The sequence below is a fragment of the Saimiri boliviensis genome, chromosome 4, assembly GCF_048565385.1.
Source record: "Saimiri boliviensis isolate mSaiBol1 chromosome 4, mSaiBol1.pri, whole genome shotgun sequence".
NCBI lineage: Eukaryota > Metazoa > Chordata > Mammalia > Primates > Cebidae > Saimiri > Saimiri boliviensis.
The window spans coordinates 155472100-155494336 of NC_133452.1; the positions used below are offsets into that span (position 1 = coordinate 155472100).

At 41.9% G+C, this 22237-nt stretch overlaps 1 protein-coding gene across 2 annotated transcripts in view; it reads left to right on the forward strand.

Moving 5' to 3' along the window:
* The window catches only part of CAP2 (cyclase associated actin cytoskeleton regulatory protein 2), a 151094-nt gene that overhangs the window by 58101 nt on the left and 70756 nt on the right, over positions 1 to 22237 (forward strand). For both annotated transcript variants that reach the window (XM_039462690.2, XM_074398478.1), the window contains one exon: positions 7305 to 7382. In XM_039462690.2, coding sequence (XP_039318624.1) covers positions 7305 to 7382 — 78 coding nt within the window. The remainder of the gene's footprint in view (positions 1 to 7304; positions 7383 to 22237) is intronic.

Consider the following 22237-nt stretch of genomic DNA (forward strand, 5'->3'; position numbering starts at 1 on the left):
CTCTAGTTGATTGTGATAGACACTCAGGATTGAGAACCACTGGTTCAAGCCTTCTGCGAGGTGCATAATGTCAACTCAGATATCTTTCTTAATCTGACTTTATGGGGTTGGTACTTATGTTCATGTTTACAAAATCAGTCATCTTAAGTTTTGTTTTAAGCAAAATCGTGATATGAGTGAAATTTGTCTTTGGCATTCTGTCACCTCTTTTTTGGGCCCATTTCTTGTTGCTTATTTCATCTGACAGATCTTTCTTTGCCTCTTCATTGGCAGAAACTCAGGGGACTGTTCCTTTAGGGTAGGGTAGAGGCCCCTACACAATAAATCTGGGAACACAGTGTCTCTAATGATGAAAAACAAGGCATCAGTAGACCAGCAGGGGAGGTATGTGAGGATGGCATTGGCGGTGACCATCCCAGGGCCTGCAAATCGCACTGAGTAATTTGCTCAGATGCTCATTCCCCCATCTTTAGAGGAAGAAAGGCCCCTTCCCTTTGCTGTCTGGTTCTCAGGAAGAGGGCTGATACAGTTTCAGAAGGATCTGGAAGTGCCTTTAGCACAAACACCCAGGTTGGATACTTTTTCCATCTTTCAATTACTGCTCATGGCCTTTCCCCACCATGTTCCTGTTCATTTTGCCACCCACATGGGATTTTGCAGCCTGTAGTGCTCTCAGTGAAACAACGCAAAGTTTTCATGAGTATCCAGAAATCAACCAAGCTTCCCTAGGGAGCCAGCTCTCTTTCCTGAGAGAATTAGTTGGAAATTAGTCATATCTCGTTGGTGTCTGCTTGCTCCCAAGGCTCGTTTCAAACTGATTTCTGAAATTCATTCCCCTATTCTTTGTTCTAAGACTACACAGCAATAGATGTTCCACCAACCTGTCTGAGAACCCCAGTTGCTGGTGCAATGACTGATAAAGTTGGAACAGATTGCACGGACTTGACCTTGCCAAAATTATCCCTTTCCTCTCTGCATACACATGCTCACAGGCAGATAGAGGCACATGTCCACCCACAGAGGTTGCCCAGCCTTTCTGAGCCCTGCACACATGTGATGGACAAACTCAGCAAAACCCCTCGATTATTTGTCGTTACTAAAAACCCCTACGTTTGGCTTTTTCTTTCACAGTGTTTTGAACTGCCTTAGTGAGCCAAATTCCCCCTTTCAAGTTATCAGACTCAGCAGGTTTAGTAAAATTGCTCCTAAATAGGATGCTGTGTGGTTGAAGGGGCTCATGGAACTTTCCGGAAGGAAGAAGTAAGTGGATCCGAAGTTGGAATGAAAGTCCTTTCACATGTGGACTGATGAGGTTAAAAATGAATGTGGATTAGAGTCAGCTAATTATGCCCAGAGTTCCAGGAAGCCGAAAGAAGTACACAGTCAAATTCTCAGAAAGGTTTTGTCTACATAAGCAAAATGGAAGGGAGAGTTACGCAGATCTATCCATATTGGGCCATTCTCCACCCCAACCTCAACTTCTATTGTTCCCATGAAACACCATTTGGAGGAAGAGACTAATTAATGAAATTGGCCATCTTTGCTAATCAGACCTGCCAGAAAATTGCTCTATTAGCAACAGGCTAAATGTTGTTACCAGGCAAAGTAAAAAGGATAATGATCATGCTCATCTTGGGATAACTACAAAAATATTTTTAATGCCACCTATGAGCTACAATTTTAACTGCAGAACTCAGACCATCTGAATTACTGTTTCCACAGCAACTATAACTCAGTCGACTCTGCAAGGCTTGTCATAGATGAGGATGTTACCTCTGTATTATCGTTGCTGGGGGAAGTGCACTTATTTATAGCTAAGCTGTGCAAAGTTGTATTTTGTAGTCTTTTATTTGGAAACGTGGTCATTAGAGACTGGCAAAAGTCCTTCTGAATCACTGAAATATATGTTTTGACACGTGGAAAAATACTGCATAGCTTAGCTTGAGCTTCCCATGCATAAGGTCATAATGGCCTCCAGGACAGTGAGATTTGAAAACCCTCTATTATTCCCTAAGGAACATCCAAAATTTGACATCTTGAGCAATATAGTCCCAGCAATCAGTCTACCAGGACAAAGAGAAAGAAGGTGGTGTACTCCAGAATGGCTTTGAGAAAAACATATACTCATTTAAACATTCAGGAGACTTATATCTGTTGTATTGATGATTGAATTTGATTTTAAATGTAAATAGTCTACAAATCTTGGTTTGATTTCAAGCTTTTTTTTCTCCATGGGAAAAAATATCCTTGGATAAGAAGTGACAAGGAATGTTAGAAACAAGAATAAGGTGTTCGTTCATTTCAGTTATGTTCTGGAACATTTGTCAGATGCCGGAACGTTAATATGAAGTGGTTTGACAAAAACTAGTCATTTTTCAGTTAGTTAACACATTTACCCTTCCAGCCCAGGAAATTATCCGATATTGACATGGGGATGAAATCAACCTGATCTTCCTGTTGTTATTTTGGATATCTGTTTTTGAAAATGTACTGAGCTGGTTCTTCCCTATCTGTTAGAGAAGTCAGTCATATCCAAGATTGCAGAGGGCTAGAAACTGCCCATAAACAGATGTGGAGCTAACAAGGAGGAGATTAAAAATGAAATTATATATAGAAGAATATAGACTCATGACCAAATAAAACCAAATCACAGGATTTTTCCCTCCCCACAAAGTTAAACACCTCAGTAATAGTAAGGTGTTTGCTCACTCAAGCAAACAAAAGACCAATAACCTAAAGCAGGCGTCCCCATACTTTTTACACAGGGGGCCAGTTCACTGTCCCTCAGACCGTTGGAGGGCCGCCACATCCTGTGCTTCTCTCACTGACCACCAGTGAAAGAGGTGCCCCTTCCTGAAGTGCGCCGGGGGCTGGGGGTGGGGGGAATGGCCTCAGGGGGCCGCGGTTTGGGGACGCCTGACCTAAAGCAAGACATTTTAGTAACTGGTGGCTGAGTGGCTTTTGATTTCTAACCCTGCCCCCAACACCCTTTAAAGAAATTCCTTAGGGGAAATGAAATCAGGAAAGGAGAATATGAAGCAAGAAAAGAACTCCATGGACTGCTTCTGTTTATAGATGTAAAATCCTCATGTCTAGGTTCTGAATCAGAGAAATGATCTAAAGTCACAAGGGACGATTCCATCCGAATGGCGCGTGTTCCAAGTAGGTGGCGTGAACCCTGGTTTGGGGCATATAGCAAATTCCCAGAAGAATGAGCAGCACTTGAAGACGCAAAGACTGGACATCACCGAAGCCAAATTCTTCCTATCCCTCTTCTATCAGGCCTTAAAGAATTTAGCCTTCAGATTCTTGCTTGAAAGGGCGAAGGAGCTGATCTCCAGTATCATGGCAAGGAATCCCCTACATTTTATCAGAAAAATTAAATTACCTGAAAAAATTAAAATATGTGCAAGATGGAAACAGCCAATGTGGCAGCTGCAATTAATGTGTCAGAAAGGAGGCTAGCATGCAGAGTAGAAGGATGTGGGCTTACCCTTGAAGATAACAGGACTTAAGGAACACAGACAGGTTCCTCACAATGGCTTAGTAAGAAGATAACTTGTACTCTTAGAACTTAACAAGAGTATAAAAAGTATTTTTTAAATAGCCTAAGACAAGGTGATAAGAAGGAAATTAAAATGGAAATTGAAAGTCTGACAAATCAAGAATTAAGCACATTGATGCAAAAATGATATATAAATTAGAAATGTTGACATGTATGAGACCTGCTGAAAGTTTACTAACAATAGACAAAGTATTCTTATAATCACAGAGAATACAGATAACAAACAAGCAGATTAAAGACAGAGAGACTCTAAAAGATATGAAGACATTCAAATATTCTACACTATGAGGATGATAACTGGGTCCCTGAATAGAGACTCTAACAAAAGGAACAGAAGAGATGTTGAAAGATACAATAAAATTTCCCAGAAATGGCGAAAGGACCAAATCTATTCCAGGAAATGTAATATGGAATGTTCAAAATACAAACATATCTTAGTTAAGCTATTAAACCTTAAGAATAAAGAAATAATTCTTGACTTATCAAATCAGAATAAGTCAACTTCCTACAAGGGAGAAAAAAATCAAGCTAGTCTCAGACTTTACCACTGCCACATCTGGGGCCATGCTCTCTGAAAATGGAGAGAGTAAGTGACCCAAGGATATTACATCCCATCAAAATGTTAAAATATAAAGACAACAGGGAGACATGCTTCAACCTAAAAGAATGAAAACAGCTTTGGGACCTTGTGGAAGAAAATACACAGTAATGAATGTCTGGCCAATTAAGAAAATCAGAATAACTCAAAAATGGAGAAATTATGGTGAGAATCATTAGGTTTGCTTAAATGCAGACGTATACTAATACTTCACAACTATGTACAGTAATATTACAGATAGAATATGAATGCTATCAGTTTGGACAAAACAAAAATAACTAAAAACTATGGAAGATAGGGATCAGAGGTGAAAAACAATGTAAGTACTTATGTTCTCATCTTTCCCAGCAAGAAGTCAGTCTATACTATCTACAATTATGTCATTTAGATTGCAAACACATAATTTTCCCAATCTCCACATTTTAATCATCTTTTCTTTAACCTTAGAATGATCATTAAGGACATAAAAAATTACGGTGCAGAAACTTTTCTTTGAGATTTAACAGTTCTTTTTCATCTCTGCTATTCAATCATAATTAAAATATATGCTTTTTTACTCAATGGTGGTTAAAATTTTAAATTTTAAAAATAAATTTTTTTAAAAGTGTAGCACTAGGTATGACCCCATTTTCTAAGTCTCTCTGCATATATTCTTAAAAGGTAATTACAATAATATTCAATGATTATTTCTAGGTTGTGAAGCATTTTTTAAAAACTTTAATGTTTGCTGGGTGTGGTGGCTTATGCCTTTAATCCCAGCACTTTGGGAGACCAAGACAGGAGGATTGCTTGAGCCCAGGAGTTAGAGACCAGCCTGGAAAACATAGCAAGAACCATCTCTACTAAAAAAGTTTAAAAGCCAAATGTGGTGGTGTGCACCTGTGGCCCCAGCTACTCAGGAGGCTGAGGTGGGAGAATTGCTTGAGTCCAAGAGTTGGAGGCTGCAGTGAACAAGGATTGCACACTGCACTGCAGCTAGGGTGACAGAGTGAGACCCTGTCTCTAAAATAAACAGGCAAAAAACAAAAAAAAACCTCTAATCTTTGAAACATTCTTTTTTTTTTTTTTTGAGACACAGTCTCGCAGTGTCATCTAGTCTGAAATGCACAATCTTGGCTTACTGCAACCTCTGCCACCCAGGTTCACATGATTCTCCTGCCTCAGCCTACCAAGTAGCTAGGACTACAGGCACAAGCCACCATGCCTGGCTAATTTTTGTATTTTTAGTAGAGACAGGCTTTCACCATGTTGGCCAAGCTGGTCTCGAACTCCTGACCTCAGGTAATCTGCCCACCTTGGCCTCCCACGGTGCTGGGATTACAGGCGTAAGCCGCCATGCTTTGCCTAATCTTTTAAACTTTCTGCATGAGAAAAAATTATTTTAAGTTAATACACTTTATCTTACAAGAATAACTGCATGCATTTTCTTTTCTTGCGTGTGTGTGTGCGTGCTTTTTTTTTTTTTTTTTTTTTTTTGAGATGGAGTCTCACTCTGTTACCAAGCTAGAGTGTAGTGGCGTGATCTCAGTTCACTGCAACCTCCACCTCCCGAGTTCAAGCGATTCTCCTGCCTCAGTCTCCCATGTAGCTGGGATTACAGGCACCTGCCACCATATCCAGTAAATTTTTGTATTTTTAGTAGAGACGAGGTTTCACTGTGTTGGCCAGGCTGGTCTTGAACTCCTGACCTCATGATTCACCCACCTCGGCCTCCCAAAGTGCTGGGATTACAAGCATGAACCACCATGCCCAGCCGAATAACTACATGGATTTTCTTTTTTTTCTTTTTTCTTTTTTTTTTTTTTTTTTTTGAGGTGGAGTTTTGCTCGTTACCCAGGCTGGAGCGCAATGGCGCGATCTCGGCTCACCGCAACCTCCACCTCCCAGGTTCAGGCAATTCTCCTGCCTCAGCCTCCTGAGTAGCTGGGATTACAGGCACGCGCCACCATGCCTAGCTAATGTTTTGTATTTTTAGTAGAGACAGGGTTTCACCTTGTTGGCCAGGATGGTCTCGATCTCTTGACCTTGTGATCCACCCGCCTTGGCCTCCCAAAGTGCTGGGATTACTGGCTTGAGCCACCGCGCCCAGCTGGATTTTCTTAAAAACTAGAAAAAAAATGTCAAAATGGTTAATTCTAGGTGACCTGGATGTTTTTTCTTTGTACACTTAGGTAATTTTTTTTAGTTTAAAAAATTAATATAACAAAAAACCAAAAAATAAACAAAAATTAACAAATTAGTTGAATGAGTAGAGGGTGAGGGCATTCCTGCTTGCATGTATCCTTATGGGGTGTTTAGTGCAGGTGGGGCCCCTTCTACCAGGGCCCAAATGCCACTGAAATCTCTCCCAGGCCCATCTTAATGATTAGAAGCCCCTGGCTTTCAGTGAGCATATTTGCATGGGGACGGCTTAAGGGACCATTGAAGAAAATACACAATTTCCGCTAGAAGGTGTAAAATAGAATCTGGGCACAGTATGAAAGAAGATAAGAGAGAGACAGCCTTTGAAAACAAGCGTACTTTGAGGCTCAAACATTTTTTAACTTTATTGAAATATAATTCACATGTCATAATATTCATCCTTTTAAAGTGTATGATTCAGTATATTCACCAACTTGTGAAACCATCATCACTGTCTAATTCCCGAACATTTTTACCACCCCCAAAAGAAACCTGTATCCATTAGCGGTTCACTCCCCATTCCTCCCTCCCAGCAGCCCTGGCACCCACTCATCTATAGTGGTTTCTGTCTCTATAGATTTGCCTCTCTTGGACATTTTATATAAATGGGGTTATACAAATGTGCCCTTTTTCGACTGGCTTCATTTACTAAGCATAATGTTTTCAAGGGTAACCTACGTCATAGCAGGTGTCAGTACCTTTTTTTTTTTTTTAATGCTGAATAATATTTCACTGTATGGGTATATCACATTATTGGTTCATGAGTTGATGGATGGTCAGGTTGTTCCCATGTTTTGGTTATTATATGATGCTGTTATGAACATTCATTTATCAGTTTTTGTGTGAACATATGTTTTCATTTTTCTTGGGTATGTACCTGTGGGGTAGAATTGGCGGATTATATGGTAACGATGCTTAGGAGTTAAACATTGAAACTGCCATCTTCCTCTTTGTTCCCAGGCAGAAATGGTGCACAGCGCTTTCCAGGCACAGCGGGCATTCCTTCTGATGGCCTCTCAGTACCAACAACCCCATGAGGTAAGAGAGTGTCCTGAGAGCCAGGGCAAGACGGAAATCAAAGAGGCAACAGAAGCATTTATTGTAGGAGACCTCCTAAAAATGAGACTTATAACCTGTGTAGGTTGTCTCTCTAACTCAGGCGTCCCCAAACTACGGCCCGCGGGCCGCATGCGGCCCCCTGAGGCCATTTATCCTACCCCCCGCCGCACTTCAGGAAGGGGCACCTCTTTCATTGGTGGTCAGTGAGAGGAGCACAGTATGTGGCGGCCCTCCAACAGTCTGAGGGACAGTGAACTGGCCCCCTGGGTAAAAAGTTTGGGGATGCCTGCTCTTACTGGATCACAGTATAGAACAATTCTTCTCTCTCCATAATCTTATTAATAGTAGACAGGTGTTTTTTTTTTTAAGTACGCCATTTGCCAAAAAAAAAAGCAATGTGTCTGTTTACTACTAATATATCATTATGGCCAAATTCATATTGTAACAAATGGACATCACCAGCATAAAAGGTGAGTTGATTTGTGTCATCTTTATACTAGTCTCAACAACCTTTTTATAATCAAGGAAGTGTTTACAACTGACTTTTAGCTCAGATTTTGAGCTGCTTTGTTATCAAAGACTGTTCACATCTATGACCATCTCTAACCCCCATGTATGGATTTGATTAGCTCCTCTTTCCTAAGAAGCAAAGATGTGCTAAATTGGTGGTTAAATCTTCTGTGTTTATGGGTCATCCGTGGAGCTTTATTGCAGTTTCTGGTTTGTCAGGCCTGGATTGTGACCCAAGATTCTGCTTTTTTTTTTTTTTTTTTTTTTTTTTTAGACGGAGTTTTGCTCTTGTTACCCAGGCTGGAGTGCAATGGCGCGATCTCGGCTCACCGCAACCTCCGCCTCCTGGGTTCAGGCAATTCTCCTGCCTCAGCCTCCTGAGTAGCTGGGATTACAGGCACACATGCTTTTTTTTTTTTTTTGAGATGGAGTTTTACTCTTATTGCCTAGGCTGGAGTACAATGGCACGATCTTGGCTCACCGTAACCTCCACCTCCCAAGTTCAAGCAATTCTCCTGCTTCGGCCTCCCGGGTAGCTGGGATTACAGGCACCTGCCACCATGCCTGGCTAATTTTGTATTTTTAGTAGAGATGAGGTTTCTCCATGTTGTTCAGGCTGGTCTTGAAATCCCGAACAAGGTGATCCGCCCACCTTGGCCTCCCAAAGTGGTGAGATTACAGGCATGAGCCACTGCGCCTGGCCAAGATTCTGCTTTTTAATAAGCTCCTGGGTGATGCCTACGCTGCTGATCCTCACTCTCAAAACACTAAAATAGGAAAGAATTTTCATGAGTCTATAAGAACGTAGGCATAGTCCACCTCTCCTTTCTCTTTCACCATGAATATGAATGAACTTTTCTTAGGTTAAAGATATTTAGAGATGTTAGAGGATCTGATGCCAACTGCAACAGTATTGCCAACACAGTAATTTTAGCAACTTTTAATCTATTGTAAAATTGCCAAGTAAAGCCCATCGTAAATTTTAATGCAGAAGGAATAAAATTGTGGGAACAGATGTTAAGAGCAAAGTAATGGTTGGCGGAGGTCCGTCTCATTCCCCAGGCCCTGTAAATTTCCCATCCTGTAAACCAAAGTCTGATCACCACCTGCCCAAACTACTGACATTGTATCACGCAAATAGCTGCATTCCCTCTACTAAGGCTTCGTAATAACAACTTTTGACCATGCTGATTGTGTCGCGAATGAAATTATTCATTAAAAAGTAGTCCTACTACCAGCATACTTTGTTATATCAGGAAGAAAAAAATTGTTCTTTTGGCTAAACATTCTGCATCTGAAGTTTAGTAACATTTATGTAAATAAAAAATAAATTGAGTATACATTACGACACAATAGCTTAAATGTAATAGCTCACTTTGAATACAAAACAAACTCTTGAAATTGAAAAATTTGAGCTAAGAATCCTGGGAATCCAGACCTTTGACCTTCAGGGGATGACATTCAGCTCCATAAAGAAGCAAGACCTGGGACCCGAGACCCTCCCTGGAATGGTCGTTTCCAGCCATGCTTGTGCTGTAGAATCACCTGCAAAATTTTTTAAAATACCAGTACCTGGGTCCCAACCAAAGGGACTCTGACTTCATTGGTCCGAGGAGTGGCCCGGGGTTTGAGATTGCTGCAGGCTTCACGGGTGATTCTGACTTTCTGCCAGAGCTGTCGGCCCCCACCCGAGATGGATAGATCACCTCCCTCCATGTGAAATGAGGAGTTAGCGCACAGCCTATGTAGGAGGCTCTGTGGGGATGAAAATACTCCATGTTCCACTATGAATGCGTCTTCCTCCTTGGTCTTCTCAGTCTCTGCTTTGCAAAAGAGCAAAGTGAAACTGGGAAATCACAAAGCAATGTGTTGGAGGTTCAGCCTCAGCCTGCCTTTTCTGTGAAGTGGGAGGAGAGGTGGTCCAGTTGAGATTCTCAGGTTGAGGAAGAACTGTGACTTTCCTCACTGGGTTACCACTCCCTCCCTTCCCTAAGCCCCAGAACCAGAGGCCTTTCCACTGGCTTTCCAGGCCTTAGACAAAAAAGGCTCTCAGCAAATATGGGCTGAAAATGTGAATGAATGAACAATGCATGAATGCATTGGGTCTGTGGCGTTCCGGAATGATCCATGGTCAGAGACACTGTGTGGCTTAGCCCGTGGCTGTGCAGATTCTTGGGTCATGTCTACAGTTTCTCTTTCTTACTCTACTGCATTCTTTTTTTTTTTTTTTAAAGATGGATTCTCACTCTTACTCTGTCACCCAGGCTGGAGTGCAGTGGTGCAATCCTAGCTCACTGCAGCCTCAAACTTGTAGACTCAAGTGATCCTCCCACCTCAGCCTCCTGAGTTGTAATTACAGGTGTGAACCACTGTGCCTGGCTCTATTGAATTTTTGATAAAAGGGAGAGAAACTGGATCCCAGGGAGGCCTGCACTGGAGATGTCTGGCAGCACTTGTCACAGTGCTCCACCTGCAGTCAGGCCTGGACCAGGACCAGCAAAATGTGGAGCAGGCTTATGACACCCACCTCCCTGCCTGGCCCTTCGCTATATCCCTTTCCTCTTTATTCCGAACACCATCCTACTGCTTTCACCTGAGAGGGAAGCAGACCTGAGCAATCACCACATGTTGTACAGAACCCTTGTCCACTCCAGTGGGGATGGCACAAGTTCAGGAGGCTGAAGAGACCCAGAACCAGCCAACGAGACCTGGGGTTTTACTGGGGACTTGCATACAGGGGAAAGAGTCCAGTGGCAGAAGGCTGGACAGGAGAACCACAACCACTTGCAAAAGGCATGTAATTTACAAAGCATTTTCATCTAACATTCTCCCCCTAACAGCCTCCACCTGGCAACCTTCATTTAACCTGAAACAAAATGCATCCATCCCCTGTGTGGCTCGTGTTCCATGGCATTGCCTGGGAAGCGCCAGGGGCTCAGCTGTTCCTCATAGAAGAGCAGTGGGTCTCCAGGTTGGCCACTCCCAGATTCCTTAGTTGCAAACTCTGAACACATTCAGCTGCATCTGCCATACAAGGTCTCTGTCAGGGGATGCTCAAGTCATTGCTGTCAGGTGTGTCTGTCATACACAGCCACCACAGTAGTGAAAACAGTCTATGGCCAGACCTTGATCCACCCAGCGTGCATTCTAGAAGATGTATCATAAAGCTCAGTATCATAATGCAGATCATATTTTCTCATAGGAACAATTATTATAACCATTTGTGTTTTACGTCTTTCTTCTTTCAGGAGGGAGAGAATTAACTGCTATAATTTCAGCTTTCATTGACATATAGCAGCAATTCTCCAACTGTAGCATGCATGGCAGTTCCCTGGAGGGTTGTCAAAACTCAAACTGCTGGGCCCCACTTACAGAGTTTCCAATTCAGTAGGTCTTGGTTGAATCCCACGACACTGCGGGTCTAAAAAAGTCCCCAGGTGATGTGATACTCCTGGTCTGGAGATCACACTTTGGAGCCTGTGCTGATGGATGGCACTCACTGTTATACCTAGTGCCCAGATTTATTTCAGGTGCTTCAGAATTTCATTTCCAGTTGTCTGTAGACCCCTGCCTTCTCAAACTTCTGCATTCATTTGAATCACCTGGAGATCTTGTTAAAGGGCAGCGTCTAATTGAATTGGTCTCAGGTGGTGCACAAGAGTCTGTAGTTCTAGCAGGCTCCCTGGCGATGCTGGTGCCGTGGGTTTCTCACTACACACTGAGGCGCAAGACTTGAGTCATCAACATCCAAAATCCTGACAAACACAGAATCCCTTGGTAGTCAAATCTTGAATTCGTATTCTCTTCTCCTACAATTTCTGTATCAGAGTAGGCCGTGTTATGTTATGTTATGCAGTAACAAACACCTTTAAAATTTTAGTAATGGATAACCACAGAAGTCTATTTCTTGGGCACACTGTCTGTCTAACTATTGCAAATCAGCTTGATATCTAGTGGATGAGTTACTAAATGACTCATGTAATAATTTGCTTAGAGCTGTAACAGGGCTCTGAGAAAAAAAGGTATAGAATGAATCTTTTTTTTTTTTTTTTTTAAGAGTCTTGTTCTGTCGCCAGGCTGGCGTGTAGTGGGGCAATATTGGCTCACTGCAACCTCTGCCTGCCAGGTTCAAGTGATTCTCCTATCTCAGCTTCCCGAGTAGCTGGGACTACAGGCATGCGCTACCACGCCTGGCTAATTTTTTGTATTTTTAGTAGAGATGGGGTTTTGCCATGTTGGCTAGGATGGTCTTGAACTCTTGACCTCATGATCCACCCACCTCGGCCTCCCAAAGTCCTGGGATTACAGGTGTGAGCTACCGCACCCTGCCAGAATAAATCTTTAATAGGAGTTTTGGGCACTGGGGAGGGAAGATCTTTCAGGGCTGGAGGACCTTCCAGGGAGTCCCTCGGATCCTGCTAACAAATACAAGTGACCATTCTTGCTGCCTCAGCATAAGGCAAAACTAACCCAACATTAGTGCTGGTTGTGGCTCCTGTCAGCCTTGTGAGACCCTCAACAGAGAACCTAGCTCTGCCTTGGTCCAGATTTCTGACGTGCAGAAACTGTGAGATGATAAATGGATATTGTTTTAAGCCATTAAGTTTGTAGTAATCTGTAACACAGAATAGAATACTAACAGAGATACTCTCTTCCCTTCTTGCTGAACTTTAAGGTAATGAACATTTTTTAAATTTTTATGGGTACATAGTAGGCATCTGTGTTTATAGGATTCATGAAATGTTTTGATACAGGCATGCTATACGTAATAATCACATCATGGGGAAGGGGGCATCCATCCCCTCAAGCATTTATTTTTTGTGTTACAAACAACCCAGTTATACCCTTAGTTGTTTTAAATGTGCAATTATCATTGACTACAGTCACCCTGTTGTGCTGTCAAATAGTAGGCCTTATTCATTCTTTCTCACTACTGTTTTTGTACCCGTCAGCCATCTCCACTTCCCCATCTCAGCTCCTCTAGTACCCTTTAGTAATAATCATCCTTCTACCCTGTATGTTCATGATTTCAATTATTTTAATTTTTAGGTCCCATAAATAAGTGAGAACATTCAGTGTTTGCCTTTCTGTGTCTTACTTCACTTAACGTAACAATCTCCAGTTCCATTCATGTTGAATTTTTTTGTTTAATAAGACCACAGGCCACAGACCAAAATGTGCCTTTCAGTTCCTCCAGCCTCACCCTGCCATCTATTCTGGCAGAAGCAGGACGAGGGATTCAGACCCTCAATTTCAAATTTCAGTTCTCATTTTGGCAGTGAGGAAACAGATCTCTTGCATTCTCTAATACAAGGGCATTCCAACTTTTCAGCCTTGACCTACAGACCCAGTTTCACAAAACAGTACTCTTACCATGTGCACTGTGTTCTGACATTTTTCTTCTGGTCTATCTGTGCCATGGTCATGACCTGCTGAACGGATTTTTTTTTTTTTTTTTTTTTTGAGACAGAGTCTCGCTCTTTAGCCCAGGCTGGAGTGCAGAGGCACAATCTCAGCTCACTGCAACCTCCGCCTCCCAGGTCCCAGTACAAGCAATTCTCCTGCCTCAGCCTCCCGAGTAGCTGGGATTATAAGCACACACCACCATTCCCAGTTGATTTTTGTATTTTTAGTAGAGATGGAGTTTCACTATATTGGCCAGGCCAGTCTTGAAGTCCTGACCTCGTGATCCACCCACCTCAGCCTCCCAAAGTGCTGGGATTACAGGCGTGAGTCACCGTGCCCAGCCAATTTTAAGATGCACTAGTGGTTACACCTTGCAGTTGAGAAGCACCCTTCTCATTGATTTATTACATGCTCATGACATAAAACACATTATAAACCATTTGCAAAACATCTCAGCTTTTCTTGTCTCCCCTTGTTATATTTTACGTAAATAATCTTTGGGCCAAAGACTGGCCCAGTTCTTACAGTACCTATCATTGTGTAAGAATTTTTGTGACAATTTGTCAAGCCCATCCTCTTTCAGTTGCTGGAAGGATTCTCACATGGAAAATGGCCAAGAAGCCCCCACCCTGGCTTGCTCAACTATTCATCTACTTTTACAACAGGTGAGGATAGGGAAAGTATGCTATTTCTAAGTCTCTTTTTTTTTTTTTTTTTTCTTTTTTCTTTTGAGACGGAGTTTCGCTCTTGTTACCCAGGCTGGAGTGCAATGGCGCGATCTCGGCTCACCGCAACCTCCGCCTCCTGGGTTCAGGCAATTCTCCTGCCTCAACCTCCTGAGTAGCTGGAATTACAGGCACGCACCACCATGCCCAGCTAATTTTTTGTATTTTTAGTAGAGACGGGGTTTCACCATGTTGACCACGTTGGTCTCGATCTCTTGACCTCGTGATCCACCCGCCTCGGCCTCCCAAAGTGCTGGGATTACAGGCTTGAGCCACCGCGTCCGGCTGGTATTTCTAAGTCTCAAGCATAAAAAGCAATATTCAGTGATACATTAATAATCCAGCCACAGGATCTGGACCTGGGCCCATTCCTTTATTCACTATCCAGGGTCCTTTTTGCAGACACTACACATAAGAGCCATATTACACAGTCATTTATAAGAGTTTTATGTCAAAAAAGAACTGTAGAAAGTCTTTAGTTGACATGAACAAGTGTTTTTTGGCCTGGGGCCACATCACATCGCCTGCAAGAGATGAGAAAACAAGAGTGTGAACAATTTTAACCACGGGTGACTCCAAAACTCTGGCCTGAGCTGCAAAAGTAACCTCCTGTAGACCACGCATCTGATGCCCTGACAGGCACCACCTCAAGGAAGATACCATCAGGGGAGTTCCTGGGAGGTCTCTCACCAAAGCCCCACCAGTCTAGCCCTGAGTAGTTTGCAGGAGCAGAAGAGAAGCACCCAGAGGGTAGAGAACTGCAGCTGTTGGGCCATAAGTACAGCAGGCTTTCTGCTGCCTTCACGCTTTCCATATTTTCTCCAGCAATTCTTGTGCTGCTACAACCTGACAGTGAAATGATTTGTGTGTGTGCGCGTGTGTGTGTGCATGTGTACGTATGTGTATTTGCATGGAATCAGTATGTACCTGCACATACAGAAAAAAATTAATCTTAAGTTTTTCAACTTCAGGGAAGATGAGTTATGGTTGTTGGCTGCGCTGTAGGTTTGAGTCTATCCGAAAGCCTGGGAAGTCTGAGTTCTGTATTCCTCCATAAGTGTGTGAGAGAGAGGGCATTTCTTTTATCCTCCCTTTCCTTTTCTTGTCTTTGTTTGAACTTGTACTTTAAAAGGAAATAGTGCCTTTCTGTGCATAAAGCAGGCATCTAAAACGGATTCTCTTTTCTTTCATTGTTTATACAATCTGAAAAATTAGAAGGAGAAGGAGGGTTAGCAATGCCTCTTGGCCGTTTCTCCATCTCTGAGTGAATATACACGCCCCAGCACAGTCCTCTGCTCAGTATTCTCCTTTAAGAATTTTCTAAGGCATGGAGCAGTCATCAAATTTGTTAATAATTTGTTCACATCAAACTAAGCAAAAAAGCCTAGTGGCAGTGATCTTAGGACTTAAGCTCATTATTTAAATGCGTGAGAGAGCCAGATTATTAGTGAGCATAAATATGTTTGGGATTTTAATAAAACATTAATTGGTAAGGGTGGTCAGGAGCACAAACTTTGGACTTGGGCCTACTTGGATTTGAATTTCACATTTTCTACTCATTAGCTCTGCTAATCCAAATGCAAGAAAAACAAATTCATCTATATCTTCTAGGTTTAAGAATCTTCTATCTTTTTCTCAGTATCTACTGGAGAATTAACTTGGCAGATTCCATAATACATTTCTACTGAACCACTCTAACCAAACCAACTTGTCAAGTTACCCACTTGGGGGAAGGCAGTTAAACTTTCTAAGCCCATGTTTTCTTGTCTTTGAAATAGGGATAACAGGCCGGGTGCGGTGGCTCTTGCCTGTAATCCCAGCACCTTGAGAGGCCGAGGCGGGTAGATCATGAGGTCAAGAGATCAAGACTGTCCCGGCCAACATGGTGAAACCCTGTCTCTATTAAAAATACAAAAATTAGCTGGGCATGGTGGCGGCATGCATCTGTAGTCTGTTACTCGGGAGAGTTGCTTGAACCTGGGAGGCAGAGGTTGCACTGAACTGAGATCACACCACTGCACTCTAGCCTGGCAACAAAGTGAGACTCCATCTCAAAAGAATAAAATAAAATAGGGATAACAAATAGTTCCTACCTCAAAAGAGTTATTGTGAAGATTAGATGAGAAAAAGCAGGCAAGGGTCATGTGACTGAGTAGAGAAGTCCATTATTAGTCAGTATTGTCCTGTTTTAGCAAAAAGCCCCCAAATCTCAAAGGCGTAACAGAAGAGACTTTTTTTCCTTGCTCACATAAGGTCTGCTCTGGTGTTTTTGGTTGCCAGTCTTCCACTTGGTCATTCAGGGACTCGGCTTCTTCCATCTTGGGGCACCCAACTCCTCTAAGGCCTCAGCCACTGAATTGGAAAAGAGACTGCAGGAAGGTTTTATGGGCTGGGCTTAGAAATGGCCTATGTCACCTCACGTTCATTCAGTCTTCTGGTCATTCCTAGCTGCAAGGGAGACTGGGGAATTTAACCCACCTCTCTGCCTGGAAGGCAGAAGTAACAGATTTGGTGAGCATCTGGCCAGTCCGCTAGAGCGGGTCACTTAGTTTGGCTAAAATGAGCTCTCTCTCTCTGGAAATGTATTGTCTTTCTGAAAATTCATAGGGATTTTCCAGACTAATAGTCCATTTCTCTAGTCATCCGGGGGAAACAAAAAAGACTTTGAAATCTGGGCCGGGCACTGTGGCTCAAACCTGTAATCCCAGCTCTTTGGGAGGCTTGAGGTGGGTGGATCACGAGGTCAGGAGATAGAGACCATCCTGGCTAACACAGTGAAACTCCGTCTCTAGTAAAACTACAAAAAATTAGCGGGATACAGTGACATGCGCCTGTAATCTCAGCTACTCGGGAGGCTGAGACGGGAGAATCGCTTGAACTCGGGAGGCGGAGGTTGCAGTGAGCTAACATCATGCCACTGGACTCCAGCCTGGGCAACAGAGAGAATCCATCAAGAAAAAAAAAGAAAAACTTTGAACTCTAACCACTGAATTTTTATTGCACTTGGGTATGAATAGATATATCTATATAGGTATTCAATATTTCAAAATTTCTTTTAATTGCAGTGAGTTTATCCTTTTTGCCTATAAAATGTTTTAGCATAACTATAAGATGTCAAGTTATTGTCCAATATTTTAAAATGCCAAACAAAGTAGCCATGTGACTGATCTCGGAGCATGCCTTGGGTAGATGACTTGGTGCTAGTGGCAGGTCTAGAAATTGCAAAGGAAAAGCAAACAAAGGAGCACAAAGCCAAACTCCCAAGTGTTTCTTAAGTCTATGCCCAGAAAATGTCATAGCATTGCTCAGTCAGAATTGCTGAATCTTCCTGAAAGATTTGGCCATAATTAGTGCTGCTAAGTTCTGTTGTCAAGGGCCATATGACAGATAACATAATGCAATAAAGTCATTCTGGCCCTAATGTAACATGAAATGTCTATTTTGAAATACTGCTGTAAAGTCGGGCTTTTACTTAATACAGAGGCATCAAGAAAATATTCTGTTGAGTACTGTTAATTATATGTGCACAGCAAGGATTTTTAATAGATTTTTAAATATCTAATTATTTCATTGATCTTAGAAATATATTTTTAAAACAAACTACAAGAGAAATAAAAGGTAAAAAAGTTTCATTCTGAGGCCGGGCATGGTGGCTCATGCCTGTAGTCCTAGTACATTGGGAGGCCAGGGCAGGCGAATCACGAGGTCAGGAGTTCAAGACCAGCTGACCAACATAGTGAAACCCCATCTCTACTAAAATTACAAAAATTAGCTGGGTGTGGTGGCACGCACCCGTATTCCCAACTACTTGGGAGACTGAGGCAGGAGAATCGCTTGAACTCGGGAGGCGGAGGTTGCAGTCAGCCCAGACTGTGCCACTGCACTCCAGCCTGGGTGACGAGCAAGACTTCGTTTAAAAAAAAAAAAAAAAGTTTCATTCTTTGTATCATGCTCAATTATGTTTTCATTTAGTGGTGGTATTTCCCAGTGGTCTGGATTGGCAGTTTCAGGAAGGAGTAGCACCTTAGAATCTAAACCAGTGACTCACTTTATGGCCTTTTCCAAATTAACTGTATAGTCTCACTTCATAAATATGTGTAAGTTTCTGCTCCTGTGGATATTGCTGAATGGGCTGGTTCTCTTCACTGCCAACTCAAAAGCACCCAGAGGCTATATATGCTTTTAATTTCTGAAGAAGTGCATTAATTTAAGTTCAACTGAAATACCTGTTTAAGTATAATCCATGTAGTATCGGTAAAAACTGATTGCATTCTGATACTTACAAGATGGCTTTTATCTAACCAGCAGCTTTCTGAGTAGCAGAAGGTGGAGAAGTGGGGCAAAAGGAAACCTTTTTCCTTTTCCTATGAGCCTTCCAGTGGCAAGTGAATTATCTTGGTAATTACATAGTGGCTAGCGTGTGAGGGCTGCTGCTGGTCCTGGATGTAGATCTTCTTAACATGCAGTAAAACATGCAGGAAGGAGAGGCAGGGGTTTGTGTGGTGTCATCAGGGTCTGCTTGAGTTGACAGCCTGAAGCTACCCAGTCAGGGCTGAATCCCAACAGGAAAGCTATCCATTAGTTTATCAGAATGCAGAGAGGGAGGTAATCAGAAAAGAGAGTAATTCTGTCATTCTTCTGCCCAGACTGTTTGCTTTAGCAACATAAAGCTGTGGGTGAGCCTGTGAGCTGTGACTATGAGTTGGTAGCTTTATAGGTATTTAGAAACCCAGGACTGTGGAGGCAGAAGGGATTTGCTAAGATCCTGTCCGGTTAGGACATCACTCATGGTGACCTTTTTTTTTTTTTTTTTTTTTTTTTAATCTGATAAGGCACATTAGCTCATCTCTCTTTGTTTAAGACATGAATTAGATAATGAATGGCTGCCCAAAGGAAGTGAGGTGGTTATCACACCCTGGGGATTCAGGAGATTATCTGAGGGGTAAAGGTTAATAAAGAAGGATAATATCCTTTGTTTGATCTACTGTTCCATACTAAGTTTGTTAGAATTCCAGACTGCCTTGATGGCAGATGCTACATAAATTATAAAACTGTGTATGTGCTAATATTTGACTAGGGAATTTTTTATTCTCCATTTAGTTAAATATTAAGATCACTTTGTGTTTTTAATAAAATAATTCTCAATGATATATCATTTTCCACTGTGAAGCTAAATATTTGCTTGCTTAGCCAACCATCGATCTGATATAAAAAGTTGTAAGCGTTGCAAGTTTTTCTCTTCTGACCTGAATCAAAAAGTAATTTAGAAAGAGGTCACTGTGTCATCCAACAAATCTTTTTAAAAGCCAAACATATTTTCAACTTTCATTTGGATTTGCTACTTGTTAATTGTTTCAGCAGCCTTAATTTAGGTCTTCTTTGCAGGACGTAGTCTCTATCATCTGTACAAAGCTGTATATGTGAAAATTGAAGGCCAGGAGAAGGTAATTCCAGCTGGCATTCCAGTCTGAATCTGCTGTCATAAATTACTTAGCAGAGGGCATGCTTCGTTACTTTTTATGGTCATGTTCTATATTTGTATGTGCTGGGGGTGGATCACATGACAAAACCATCATTTGATATTAGTGTTTATGTGCACCAGTCAGTGAGGGCTCTATGGAAGCTTTACTGTGCAGTACTTTTAGTTTGTATACTTAGCCCTTAATTGAAAATGCAGGCACTTCCATAAGTACTAAAACTACAAATAATCTAAATACATTTTATATAATTGTCTTTAGGGGAAGACAAACTGCTGCACACCAAACTAGTTGAAATCCACTGTGCCTTCCAGGGATTTTAAAACATAGATTTTGAATGAGCTAGTCAACATTGCCAGAATAATAAAGACCAGAATTTACCGGTTTTCCTCCTTTAGCGCCTCCCTTGATTTGCTGATATCTGTTTAAGGGGAAAGACATACATTTTTCAAACTAATCAAGAAAGAGGAAAACAGCAGTTTTTGCCGTTGCTGTTGTCCCTTCCCCAGCGCAGCTTCATACTTAAGTTTATAGTGGCAAACACCTAGGAAATGTCCTTCTTATTTGATGATTTTTTTCCCCCATAAACTAAAGAGGAAAAAAATGTTCTTGTCAGGTTTTGGTGCATTCACTGCTTTGAAAACTAGTGTTTCCATATCTGGATTCATTTGTTAGATAAATTTGCCTGTAAGTAGTTGCTTCAGATCTTTGTCAGGACTTATTCATCTTACATACTGCAGCCCTCTTTGATTTCCTCAACTCCATTAATTTATTTTTCAGGTTTTTCTTTCGCTAAGCATTTATTGCATGCCTACTCTACAGCAGTCAGAGCACTTAGCACGTCTTCATCTATTATTTCATTTGCATGAGAACATACTTTGGAAAATAAGGTCTGGGTAATGTTATTTGAACTTCCTCAGCACCTATGTAGTAGTCTCTGTCAAACCACAAGTAACTTCTAAAATAACTGTTATTTTAGAACATTTCTACTATTATTTTCTGTGCATGTTTTCCATCCCCTCAAAAAGATTCGCAGAGCCTCAGGGATCTTTAGAGTTGATATCTCTTTGTTTTTCTGACATACTGTGGTCTTTGAGATGGAGTCTCTCTCTGTTACCCAGGCTGGAGTGCAGTGGCACGATCTCAGCTCACTGCAACCTCTGCCTCCCGGGTTCAAGCGATTCTCCTGCCTCAGCCTCCCAAGTAGCTGAGACTACAGGTGCACACCACCACACCCAATTAATTTTTGGGTTTTTTTTGTTTTTGTTTTTGAGATGAAGTCTCGTTCTGTTGCCCAGGCTGGAGTGCAGTGGCGTGATCTTGGCTCACTGCAACCTCTGCCTCCTGGGTTCAAGTGAATCTCCTGCCTCAGCTTCCTGAGTAACTGGCATTACAGGCGTGTGCCACCATGCCCAACAAATTTTTGTGTTTTTACTAGAGACAGGATTTCACCATGTTAGCGAGAATGGTCTCCATCTCCTGACCTGGTGATCTGCCCACCTCGGCTTCCCAAAGTGCTGGGATTACAGGCATGAGCCACCATGCCCAGCCCACAGTATTTTTTATTAGATGCCAAGTTTGATGAGAAGAGAGTCTCGGGTTCTGAGTCACTTGTTTTGTTTGAGGAATAAAAGCTAGGTTCCTGAATTACAGTGGTGCAGGGAAGGGAACCGAGTGAAGGGACATTGTTACTTGGTGATGCTGTTATCTTTTACTGAAAATGAACTAGATGTTTGGAGGTGTATTTGGTAAGGACTTAGTTATTAGTTGACCAGTGTAGCATGTAAGTCCTGGATCCACCTTGAAAGAGTATTCCTTATGGGAAAAGGGAAGATTAGAGAAGAGCAAGCGAAATGCTGTTGGTGAGGCGTTTCATTTCAAAGGTTCGTTTCTCTTATCCCTCCCCCTCCCTTTTACAAAGTGAATGCCGTTAAGGGGACCACAGAATGGTTCATTTCTAGATGTGTGGCGTTAACGATGAGAAATGACGGCAACCAGATTTAGGTGACAGATGTCACTCAAGCTTTCGATGATTATAGAATATAGGTTCCGGGAAGAATGTGCTGATTATATTCACATGGGCTGTGGAGATCCAGCTGGCTTGATATTTAAATGCTGCTGAAAAATGTTCCAATTAGACGGATTCTTCCCTGTGCAGAGTTTTCATGTAAATTGTGAAAAACGGTACTTTCTTGAGGCAGTAAAATTGTTGTGAATGTCCAATGTCAGTCCTCTGAAGATGATAATTATGCAGCTTGAACTACAGAAACTGCAGCGCAGAAGAACTCAGGGTTTATCCTGTCTCTGTGCAGATGGATTCTCTATATAGAATAATGACCAACACATCACACAAATTGGATTTAAATGACTTGAACAACAGGAGTCCCATCATTTTCTTTGGCTGAATATCCTATCGTTGAATGTGTACAGGATTCCTCTTGGATAGTCATAATTGGATTATATTTCCCCATAGGAGCAGGGTTGTAATTTGAAGCTTCATATTTTACCAGCTTGACAGCAAATTAAGCACAGATAGGACAAACTATACATCACACAGACCAAGATGCAACTAAAACCTTTATAATTATTTAAAATGGGAAACTGTGGCTCCACGTCCCATAAAGTGGTTGTAAGTATACTGCTCACATTGATTATAAGAGTTCCTAATGAATTCTAACTCCAGTATAGCTCATAAGAAAGTCTATATCATAGCTTA